The 12,163-nt window shown below is 44.5% G+C and overlaps 1 protein-coding gene across 5 annotated transcripts in view; it reads left to right on the top strand.

Moving 5' to 3' along the window:
* TNNI3K (TNNI3 interacting kinase) overlaps positions 1-12,163 on the top strand; it is a 28,004-nt gene that overhangs the window by 14,200 nt on the left and 1,641 nt on the right. For all 5 annotated transcript variants that reach the window (XM_021542594.4, XM_085586055.1, XM_085586053.1 and 2 more), the window contains 12 exons: positions 514-663; positions 1,191-1,277; positions 1,657-1,713; positions 2,701-2,793; positions 2,879-2,936; positions 3,051-3,245; positions 3,582-3,686; positions 7,556-7,608; positions 7,746-7,798; positions 8,932-9,064; positions 10,301-10,410; positions 11,932-11,991. In XM_021542594.4, coding sequence (XP_021398269.1) covers positions 514-663; positions 1,191-1,277; positions 1,657-1,713; positions 2,701-2,793; positions 2,879-2,936; positions 3,051-3,245; positions 3,582-3,686; positions 7,556-7,608; positions 7,746-7,798; positions 8,932-9,064; positions 10,301-10,410; positions 11,932-11,991 — 1,154 coding nt within the window. The remainder of the gene's footprint in view (positions 1-513; positions 664-1,190; positions 1,278-1,656; positions 1,714-2,700; positions 2,794-2,878; positions 2,937-3,050; positions 3,246-3,581; positions 3,687-7,555; positions 7,609-7,745; positions 7,799-8,931; positions 9,065-10,300; positions 10,411-11,931; positions 11,992-12,163) is intronic.

Below are 12,163 nucleotides of genomic sequence, written 5' to 3'. Positions count from 1 at the left end.
TCCAGCACCCGAGTGCCTTTCAGACAGAGCACAGCCTTCCTGAAATATTTTTACTGGAGGCATAAAAGTGATAAGGCTTCAGTGAGAATGTATCAGGCCTGTTAGGATTTATATGAGTAACAAAACCTGCTGTAAACTGTTCTTCCCATGTTAAGGCTTCTAAGTAGTGTTAGAAATTATTCTGCAAAGAGCTGGGCTTCTGGAATGTAGTGTCTGAAGGGCTGCAGACCTTCCTATCCCCACTACACAGAGCTGCCTTTGTTTCCACTTGCTTTTTCTCACATAGAGTTGTTTAATGTGGTTTGCAGCTGGCAAAGTAAGTGGTGGCACATTGTGCAGAGGCAATAGATGGGTTCTTGCAGCCTTAATGTTTAATTTTCACCTCTTGCCTCAGGTATTTTTTGGGCAACATATTTATTTATCGAGGAGATCAATTTGCACTTTGCAGTTGTTGCTGCAGTCCCACTGCCATGTTCTGACAGCTGTGCTCCCCACACTTCTCTGATGTTCCAGGGCTGCACTGTGCTTGCTACCACGGCCACATTCGCCTTGTGCAGTTCTTGCTGGATAACGGAGCTGACATGAATCTTGTAGCTTGTGATCCCAGCAGGTCCAGTGGAGAAAAGGATGAGCAGACCTGTTTGATGTGGGCTTATGAGAAAGGTATTTTAATTTTCCAGTTTCTGCTACAAAACCCACAGAAGCTGTACAGGAAGGAGAGGGCAGACTGGGAAGGAGATAATGCTGCAAAATAACCTGCCAATGCAGACTAAGCTCCCACCACCTGCTCCCCAGGCAGTGGCACAAAGGGTTATAAACACCAGCCCTTCAATTTGTCATCTCAAATCTCTGTTAAACATTAGTTTAATCCAGCACAAACTCAAAAAGAGTTCACTGAAGACTATTGCCAACTTTCATTGCAGGATTTCTGCAGCAGGGTTTTTCTTTGCCATATCTTGCATTTCAGGAATAGGTGGACTTTAGAAAATAACATCCTTGTTTTTACAGAAATTTCCCATATTTCTACAATTAAGAATCGCAGTAGGTTTAGATTAGCACCACCATGTCTTTGCATATTTTATAGGCATGTTTTACAATTTTTTTTAATCTTCTGATTTTGTATAAATTAACATTTTTCTTAAAGTCTTTTGGGTTACCTGCATATCCTTGCATTTCTCTTTCTTCCCAAGGTCACGATGCAATTGTGACCCTCCTGAAGCATTACAAGAGACCTCAGGATGAGTCCCCCTGCAACGAATATTCCCAGCCTGGAGGAGGTATGGGCTGAGCAATAATTTTATTCAAAGGGCCTGATCCAAAGACTGCTGAAATCTCTGGAAGTGCTCCACCCATGTCAGAGAGCTTTGGGTCAGTCCTGTCCAGCACAAATAAAATCATTGTCATGGGATTCACCATTTTCTGGCCACACACAGATTCCTTTCAAGGTTGCAGCCATACAACACCCAGGGTCTGGTACAGTGAGGAAAATGAACTCTATCCCAGCCCAAACCAGATCCCATCAGATGTGTTGGTGTTTTATCAGAATTCTCACCCTTTATTATTAATTTTTTCTGGCATCCTTGGCTCATTAATTTATCAGCACCATCACTTATGTTGTTGTTGAACTCCATAATTTCACTCTGTTCTTTATTTCAGATGGTTCCTATGTGTCAGTGCCATCCCCCCTAGGGAAGATTAAAAGCATGACAAAAGGTATTTGCAATGGCAAGGGAAAATGTGAACTTTTGTGGTCCTTTGAGCCAATATGTTTGTCAGCCTGAACGTCCTACACAGGATTCATTATTCCTGGACTTTTTATGGTACACTGTTACATTTCCCTGGGATAATTTTAGGAAACAATATACTTAGCTTTGTTACTCAGTATAACGACAATTCCTGTATTTTCCTTGCTTTCATTCACTTTAAAAATATTTTTTTTCCTTATTTCTTTGAGGAAAGGGTGTGATGTGAAATAGCACTAATGAAATAACCATTTCTCCATTAATGTAAATAAGTATCATTAAAATCACACCATAGAATGCCTGAATTAGAAAAATTCTGTCCAAAAATAATTTGTGTTGCTCTGAAACAAATATAGCTGAAATATTCAGATAAATATTTTAAAGTATTTTAGGATACTTCCTCCTTTTTTTTTTTTTTTGGTGGTACTTTCAATTTTCCACTTTAAATGTTCACTTTGAATATAATCAAATATTTACATCCTTTACATAGCAGCATCAAAATGCTCTGTTTAGAAATATTCTGATAAACTTTGTAATAATAAACTGAAAAGATCAACAAGATAGAGACATTTGACAACTAAATTCAGTTGCAAAGTTGTCACCAAGAGCCAGTCGGCTCTGGAATAGCATCCCCAGCAGCAGCAATGAGTACTGGCTGCACAAAGAGAAGGAATGAGTTCTCCATGTAAGGAATTTGGTGCCACCATCCCATGGGACAGGCAGGGTTTGGGACAGTGCTCATGGCTGGCAGGTGCCAAACCAGGAGTGCCCAGGGCAACCTGGGGCGTTGCAAGGATGTTTCTGTCACTGGGCTTTCCTGAAGCAGGGAGCAGGATTAGCAGTCAGTTTACAGGGGAAAATCAGCTCTCCCAGTGCAAGGGTTCTGAAGTCCAGTGCTCTTATGCCTGATCCTCCCCCTGGCCGTGTTTTACAAACAGGATGGGTGTTTCTCTTGCAGAAAAGGCCGATGTCCTCCTCCTCCGTGCTGGCTTGCCATCACACTTCCACCTGCAGCTCTCTGAGATAGAGTTCCACGAGATTATCGGCTCAGGTACCAGAAGTGAAAGTGCATTTGCTTTAAATGTTTGATGTTTGTAACAAACATATTTGAGCTTATTTATTTTAAACTATTTTAGGGTCTTTTGGAAAAGTCTATAAGGGACGATGTAGAAATAAAATTGTTGCAATTAAACGGTAAGTTTGTCAGGCTTTTCCATCCTGCTTGGTCAATCACCTGGTTTGAAGTGTTTCAAAAGCCCATATTTTATGATACCTTTGCATTCTGCTTCCTCTCCTGTCACTTGTAAGTTACCGAGCCAACACCTACTGCTCCAAGTCTGATGTGGACATGTTCTGCCGGGAGGTTTCCATTCTCTGCCGACTGAACCATCCCTGCGTCATCCAGTTCGTGGGAGCCTGCCTGGATGACCCCAGCCAGTTTGCCATTGTCACCCAGTACATCTCTGGGGGATCACTCTTCTCCCTGCTCCATGAGCAGAAGAGGTATTGCCCTCATCCACCTGCGGGCCTGCTTACAGAATTTAGAAGAACAGGGAATCTAAGCTGATGCAAATATTCATTTCAGCATAGGACAACAGAGAAAGGAACACTCTAGAAAATTTTGAGATTTGGTTCGGTTTATTGGGTGTACAAGGTAAACTGATAAGTCTTCACAAATTTGTTATTGTCATTATTTTACAGTATATTGATTTACTTTATATAGATTACGTAACATTATTTTGTATGTAAAACAATTTTAAATGTTGCATGATTTACAGATCAGAATACTTTTCAACTGTCTATTAACTTCAAGTAATCTTTACTTTTTACAAAATACAGAATTCTCGATCTGCAGTCTAAATTAATCATTGCAGTAGATGTGGCCAAAGGCATGGAGTACCTGCACAATCTCACACAGCCCATCATACATCGGGATCTGAACAGGTCAGTTTCTGTCTTTAACCTCAAAATTTGGACAACCTGAAAGCTCAAAGCCACAGGGGCACCGTGCAGTCTCCTGCAACCCCAGTGTCTCATTAGCACTCAGCTGAAAATAATCTCAGGGGTTTTATACAAACCATACAAATCACAATAGCTTAACTGTGGTTGTCCTGGAAGGCTGCAGTCACTGACATTGTTTTCCTGCATCTGTTTGTTTGCCTGAATCTCTGTTTTCCAGGGCTGAGTTTCAGCCTAACACCATCTGTCAAAGGGCACTTGGTCACATTCCCTCAGCACGTCATCTCTGTCCCTTTGCTTTGTGTCTGTCCCTGTAAATACCTCCCCACAATCACTGAGTTGGTGTGTTTCTCGGTTTGCCCGGCTCATCCATTGCAGCTAGCAGCAGCTCTGGCTGCTCCCCTCTGGGAGCTGGGATCTTGCATGGGACTGGGCACTCATCCATCTCTTCAGTGGTGTCCCAGTGGGAGCACTGGGGCCTCGGTATCTGCAGGGAAATCCTGTTCTTTCTGTTCTAGCTGTGGAAACAGTCCTGTGCATGTTTCAGCAACAGGGGGTGAAATACCTGAGCTGCAGTGATTGCAAGATTGGAGATAAAAACGATCCTTTTGCTAAAGCCAAAACATGGTCCTTAGCTCTGTCAGCCCTCAAGAGTAGCAGGCACGCTGGCATGGCATCCTCCACTATCCTATGAGCCTCTTTCACGTACCTGCATCCCTGCCCAGTCCTTCTGGGCCACAAACCTGAGTTGTTCCGAGGGACAGCCTTGCTTCTGAGGCAGTGGCACGAGCCAAGAGCCCCGTGCCTGACTGCAGCCTGTGGAACTGCTCTGGGGCAGCCAAGGCTCAGACCAGGGCAGCCAAGGCTCAGACCTCAGTGCAGCTCCGTGCCTTGGTGGCTCTTAGGAGAACAGTTCTGCATTGCAGGATTTTAAATAAGGATTTCCTCAAAAGAAAACCCAAACCAGTATCTTCCTAGAGAGCCAGAAAGCCCTGCAGAAATCATATAGGTCATATTTATAAGGGTCAGAAGATCATGTGCTCTAGGGTTGCTGGTGCCATTGATGTGTGCTGCTGAGAGAGCTCAACTTCTGAAAGCTGAGTGCAAGAGCAGGAGTCATGTTTGCAGCATGAGTCCCAGCCAACCCACAGGCACAATTACCAGATGAAAATCTTTGCAACAGCTTAAGAGAAAGACTAAGAGTGAAATTCTGTGTTAAGTTTTGCCAGTGACTTCACAGGAGCCTCATATTTTTTACCTTAAATTTTCACATAACTCATAACCACCTTTGTGATTCTGAAATCTAATGCACTGCATATAATGCATTAAATAAACCTGCAACATGGCTTGACAGAAAAGAAGAAAATTAATCTTTTGTGTCTCTACCCTGGAAAAGGGGTTATCCTTCCATTTGAAGAATAATTGGGAGTTTTATTTTGCTTTTCAGTTCTGACAACCATCAGAAATGGTGACATGCATCAACTTACTACCACTTGCACCATGGTGAGGGATGGCAGCCACAATGATTATAGCACTTTAATAAAAGAGAGACCATTTTATTATCCATTTAATTTAAGCCATAACAGCTGAACATGGCTGGAGGAAGCCTTTGAGCGACTGACCTGCTTTTGATGACTCTAACTATCTGTGAACACTTCTGAGAGCTGCTTGGTGAGGGAGATGAAAGACAGGACAGCAGCCTGGTGGTAATGAGGATGGAGTCTGCGACTCCTCTTTGTTGAAATATCCCTTGTGAAATCCTAAAATATCCATTGCTTTTCATTACACCCATAGTGTGTGAAAGGCAGAAGGAACTTTTAATGGCCCGAATCCCTGTGAAAGGGACGTGCTGAGCCTGTCACTTGCCATGGGAGAGAGAAGCCTCTGTGCCTGGCAGACCCCAGCACCATGTCCTTTCCCAAAGCCAGGATGATTGCACACTCCTCCTTCTTATCTCATTTTCTTCCTTCCATGGTTTCATGAAGAGAACAATGCCTGCTCTCACCACTGCAATCCCTCTGTGACCTTAACAGAAAACAATTAATTTCTGATTTTACTGGACTCAGTATTGGTCTTCTGCCAGCTCAGTTCAGCTTGGATTTTTATTGCTGTATTTCTCAAAACACAAACTTAAAAGTACCTGTTTCATTTGAGGTTTTCAAATTTTCAAGTGTCATTGAGGCAATAACAGCATTTTTAAGAGGTACCTTCCAAGCCTTATTTCTGTGGGGTGTATTTTTTACTTTAAAAAAGAAAAATCAGTGACATTACTGCTCCCTGGAGGCAAGAGACTAACAAAACCTCTTAGAGTCTGCTTCCTGCCCTCAGATATCAATGCACTCAGCACCAAGATGAGCATTTCAGCACTGTTGGTCAGTTCCTAGGCCAGGGGAGGTTCAAGGTGGGCATCAGGGAGGATTTCTTCATTGAAAGGGTGGTCAAGCATTGGAAGAGGCTGCCCAGGGCAGTGGCAGATTTCCCATCCCTGGTGGTGTCCAAGGAACAACTGGACATGGCACTCAGTGTTCTGGGCTGGGGACAAGGCAGGGGTTGGTCACAGATTGGACTCTGTGATCTTCGAGGTCTTGGAGACTTCTTTTCCAGTCTCAAAGATTCTGTGATTCTATGAAAGGCTGATGCATGCCATGAGGAGAAAGAGATTTTCATTTGATTTCTCTGCTTCTCCACAAAAACTGTCAGCCTAGGTCTTCATTATGTCTTGACTTGTCAAGTTGGATTTATTCATGTCTACACAATCCTGGAATAGATTGAAATTGAAGCTAGGGCTCAGTGCAGTTTATTGACATTGAGACATGGTGATAATTTTTGTGTCTACTGACAGAGGCCAAATTTGAGCAAAGACCACAGCAAACTCTGCAGCTTTGTATGGTTTGTGTACCTACACCCACCCTGGGGCACAGCCTCCAAGAGTCTCTCTAGTTCAGCCTTGTGTTTGATTCATATTTTCATTTGGCATATGCTGTGGGTCTCAAAACAATTTCGCATGTCATACTAAAATCACGTCAATGTTTTGATCAAAAGTACATATGAGAGCTAAAATCAGATCAAATACAAATCAAGAGAGTCATGGTTACATTTTTATGATTAAATTTATCATCCCGAGGGTTGGGTTAGGTGAAGGTGGAAATCTTGAAGACAGTGATTTGCGGGAGTCCTGCTTGGGAGAGCTTAAATTTTTTTCTGTCCTAAGACTGCTTTCTGGTAAAATTTGTGTTCCTCACTTGACTGTTCTTGTTTGTTTCTGCAGCTCTAATATGAGCAAGTTGTGCTTTTTGTTGAGACCATCAATATTACTTCCATTTTCCCTCCTCATGTAAACTCTTGCCAGCTTTTCCATTTTTGTTTTTCATACACTTTTCACTCTCCTGAATTTTGTTGGCTGAGTCAGCATTTGATAAAAATCCTGAGAGCATTGTTGTGTCCACATTCCGTACGCTGAGATTTGCTCAGCCCTTCCACAGCCCTGTGCCATGAAGGTGTAGTGACTGGGGCAGGGAAATCTTCAGAGGTACTGGAAACCTGTGACCTACCTAAAGCAGATTGTGGGTCGTTCCCCAAGTTTCCATTTTGTTTGAAACCCTGTGTTTTTGTTGGCAGTTTCTAAAAGTCTCTCTGGATTTATTGCATGCAGATCAAAGGTTGGCTCGCCCTCTCAGGAGTAATGTGTACTTTCTAACGGTAAATACGAGGCATACCTATAGACATTTAGCTATCCGAGGAGGTGAAAGGAGGTGATCTGAACTCACTTATTTCACTATGAGCCAAAAACTATAGCATTCTCACCATCTTTAAGACGCTATCAAACAATTACCTGTAGTTTTTTTTCCCCCCAGTCATAACATTCTCCTGTATGAGGATGGTCATGCAGTAGTTGCTGATTTTGGAGGTAAGGAGTTTTTATGAAACACTTATAAATTAACTGCAAATTCTCTAAAATTAAACATGTGCTTACTGAGAGGTCCTGTGGAATTGCACTTAAGGTAGGACTTCTGTATAATAAGTGTATTTCTTGCTCTGTTTCAGAATCTCGATTTCTGCAATCCCTGGATGAAGACAACATGACAAAACAACCTGGGGTTTGTTTATTTTGTTTCTTGTTTTATTTCACATAATTAATATCAAATATAGAAACATAGCTTAGGAGAAAAAGACATTGGAAATATGTTTCTTGGAATAGATGGACAGGTATAGTATTAAATCTCTCTCACTGTTTCTCTGTCTTGGTTTTATTTTTTTCCTCTGTCTTCAATAATAGAGATGAGGGAATATGTGACACCTGCAGCAGAAAAAAAATGCTTTACAAGGCTGTCTTTGGAGCTCTATTGCTCCAATTCCTCACTAGAGAGTTGTTTTTAATCCACTCTTCCCTATGCACATGCTGTTGGCAGGTGGTTCCTTTTTCTAACAGCTACTCAGCACTGGTTCCCTTATTTCACAGTTCTTTTCCTCACAATAGCCCGTTGCTCACAGTCAGATTTACAAGACAGTTGTTATCTTCATGGTTTGAGTCCAGATGTGTCCTGTGTGTCACTCCTTGGCCAGGAATGTTCACATCATCCCAACTGTTGATGTGGGCTGGCATGGGTGATGGGATGGAATGGAGTGGCAGTGCCAGGGGATGGGTGGTGCTACCCCAGGCCTTGGCAAGCAGTTCTTTACCCCTCAGTAGTGGCACTCACTGTGTGGTTGGAGAGGAGGGAGCACAAGGACTCTGAAAATCCACCCTGAACCCATTACCCCAGGAAGAGACAAGTTGCTTGTGAGGCAGCCTCACAACTGGGGCCTGCAGAGAGCAGCAAGACCCCAAGAGAGCAGGCCCCAGTGCAATGCAGCTATTGCCAGCTTTTACTTCTGCCAGCTGCAGCAGTAGTTAATTCTTATTATATGCCATATATGCATATGTCTCAGCCCTTGAGCCCGGGGTTTTTATTCTCACCCTACTGTGATGTTTTGAGCCAGCTCAACCTGGCTCTATAGACCCGAGACAGCACCAAGTTAATGCAGTTCCATATAACACTGTAACACACTGACTTGATCTTGCAAGCCAGGTGAGAGTTTTTCCTGGCAGATTACCAATTATTTTATTGGGTGATGGAGGCAGGAGATAAGGAAACAAAGGAAGACACACATACAAACAGAGGACTAGGTGCACAGTTTGTGTGAGGAAGCAAACACTGCTAACGTGTGGTCGCTGTCTCCTGGTGCACAGAACCTGCGCTGGATGGCCCCTGAGGTGTTCACCCAGTGCACAAGGTACACCATCAAAGCCGATGTCTTCAGCTACGCTCTGTGCCTCTGGGAGCTGTTAACAGGGGAAATTCCCTTTGCTCACCTCAAACCAGGTAACATGCTCAATGAACTAATAGTTTCAATTTCTCTGAAGTCAAGAAGTAGCTACACTGTGTGATTTTAACCCATATCATACTGCTGTGTGTTACCAAGTGCTGAGATATTGCATTTGGTGAAGAGCACAGAACTATCCTATCTAGGTCTAGGACTAGGAACAAGATGCTCTGACTGCAGGGTGTCCGTGTCTCACATGATTGTTGGGATTGCAAAGCCATTCCTTGGTACAGCTCCAGGGTCTGTCTCAGGACAGCATCTACAAACGGGGGGAAGGGCAGCAGAGCAACATTTCCAGGGTTGCACTTTGCACTCCTGAGATTCTGACCCCTGGATGTCTGAAAAAGAGCTGTCAGAGGTCATGAGTGCTGAGGACATGGCCAGGGCCAGGAGGAAAGAGGGCCATGGGTTAGGAGGGAGGGTTCAGCCCCCTCTGCCAGTGAGACTCTCACTGCTGTCTGACCTGTGACCAGAGGTGGGCCTGTGGCCATGGTGATGGGCATCTCAGTCTGCTCTTGGTCTGATGGCAAAAGCCTCCTTTAACCCCCAGCCTTCATCCAGCCTTTGCTAGTTGGTTGGATAGCTCAGCAGTAGGTTTCCATACCTGCTGCGTGTCTCAGAGGTGGGTAGGGGTGTTCTGGGGTGGATCTGGGGTTGATGGGTGTCTCAGAAGTGGGTAGGGGTGTTCTGGGTGGCTCTGGGGCTGACACATATCTCAGGGGTGGGTAGGGGTGTTCTGGGTGGCTCTGGGGTTGATGGGTGTCTCAGAGGTGGGTAGGGATGTTCTGGGTGGCTCTGGGGCTGACGGGTGTCTCAGGGGTGGGTAGGGATGTTCTGGGGTGGATCTGGGGTTGATGGGTGTCTCAGAAGTGGGTAGGGGTGTTCTGGGTGGCTCTGGGGCTGACACATATCTCAGGGGTGGGTAGGGATGTTCTGGGTGGCTCTGGGGCTGACACGTGTCTCAGGGGTGGGTAGGGGTGTTCCTGGGAGCAGGGTGGCTCTGGGGCTGATGGATGTCTCAGGGGTGGGTAGGGGTGTTCTGGTGTGGCTCTGGGGGTTGATGGGTGTCTCAGGGGTGGGTAGGGGTGTTCTGGGTGGCTCTGGGGGTTGATGGGTGTCTCAGGGGTGGGTAGGGGTGTTCTGGGTGGCTCTGGGGCTGACACATATCTCAGGGGTGGGTAGGGATGTTCTGGGTGGCTCTGGGGCTGACAGGTGTCTCTGGCTGTCCTGTGCAGCTGCAGCAGCAGCAGACATGGCTTACCACCACATCCGCCCCCCCATCGGCTACTCCATCCCCAAGCCCATCTCTGCCTTGCTGATGAGGGGCTGGAACGCCTGTCCTGAGGTGAGTAGGCCCAGCAGAGGGAAAATGGGCACTTTGCTCTGGCTGATGCCCCCAAAATCACTTCAGTTTCTGTGGGAAGGGTCACTGCAGAAACCCCCAGGCAGGCAATGGGGTGTGTCAGGAAAGACAGGAGAGTTAGTGAATTGAGGAGGAAAATAAATTAACATTTAGCCTTTTAACAAAACTTAATTAGTCATGTAATGCTGATTATGACTTGAGCTGTTACAGAGTGAGTAGAAAATTCCTTGCTACTCTCAGATTTTTGTAAGAATTGGTTAATGACAGCATGTAACACGCATTCATTTTAAATTCATGAACAAGGTGTCATATTAAAGTGCTGACTTAAGCAGGCACTGAGATGGGTGCAGTCCCTGTGTCTTGTCAGCATGCCCACAGCCAGTCAGCCCTATAAGGAGAAACCATCTTTTCAGAGACTCAGTGCAGTTTGTTACCCATTTGTGACTCCAATGTCACTTCATCTTGCCAGTGTTTTACAGCTTCAAGACAGAACTATAAAACAAATGATGGGTCAGTGAGCCCATGGATGGCCAGAACTTCGCACAAGATCTGAGCAAAAACTTGTCAAAATTATCTTTATTAAGGTTTTTTTTGCTACTGTTCTCTATTAGGTTCTATTTTGCTTTTTGCCATCTGTTATGGAAAAAACGTGAGTTTTGGGGCTCAACAATGTTCACAGGTCAAAATTATTCACAAGGTCTGCTCAGTTTAAAGGAAAAAAAAGCAGAAAATGGAGTATACCTGTAGGAGTTTTGCTGGATGGCCATGAAATGCCTCCAAGTTAGAAAATGTATCCTTTTATTTGTCTTTCATTTCATTCAAGGCTCATCCCAGCTGAAAAACTAGCTCCCATGTGACATATCCCTGTTTCTATTTATCAGGTACTTGAACATCTGTTTCCCAGAAACTTTTGACAGCAGCTGTTTCCAAAGGCAAACTGGTGATTAGAAGATTAGCATCATCTCCCGAGAAGCCTTTTTCATTGGCTAATTGGATTTGTGAGCTTTAATTAGAGCCAGAGAAGTTGCCGTTAGGCCTAGGGCTGAGCTCTGCAAAGAAGTAAACGTTTAGTTTTATTAAGTGCATCTCTCATGGACAAGGGAGGGAGGAGGATGGCCATACAGGCAGGCTGGCCAGGAACTTGTCCACTGCTCATCTCTGCTGTTGCTGTGTCTGAAGTGCTGTTGATGGGCAAAGAGCAGAGCAGATCATTTATTGATAGTTTTTATGTGATCTAGCCATCATTAGCTCAAATCTAAGTGTTACAGAAAAATAGCTGAATTGCAGTTAAAGTTCATAAAGTTCACACATCTTTATGTTGTAGCTCAGCACTGAACTTGCAGATTTCATCCAATTCCCAAACACACCAATAGCTATGCCATGAATTCAGAGGGGAAATGATGAGGCCTGTGGCTCATCCCTTCCCTGTGTGTCAATATAACCACATCAGATCTGCCTCCTCCCATTTTTAACCCAGCTCTGCTTTTCCTGTTGTGTTCTCAGGGGAGACCAGAGTTTTCAGAAGTTGTCACAAAGTTAGAGGAGTGTCTGTGCAATATTGAGGTAAGGGCCCACTACCAGCAGGGGAGGTCTGTGTGTGTGCACGCAGATGGGAGTGCAGATGGGGACAGGGACAGTGGCAGCAGCTGAGGACAGCGGTGGCTTTGGAGCTGCTGGAAAAGTCCAAGGAAAAGTGGGATACGACTTATGAGAGAGAGATGAGAAAGGACTTGTA

Source organism: Lonchura striata, chromosome 8 (assembly GCF_050655825.1).
Source record: "Lonchura striata isolate lonStrDom1 chromosome 8, ASM5065582v1, whole genome shotgun sequence".
Lineage (NCBI taxonomy): Eukaryota > Metazoa > Chordata > Aves > Passeriformes > Estrildidae > Lonchura > Lonchura striata.
The sequence above is the reverse complement of the archived record's forward strand: the minus strand, read 5'-3'. Positions and strand labels throughout refer to the sequence as shown.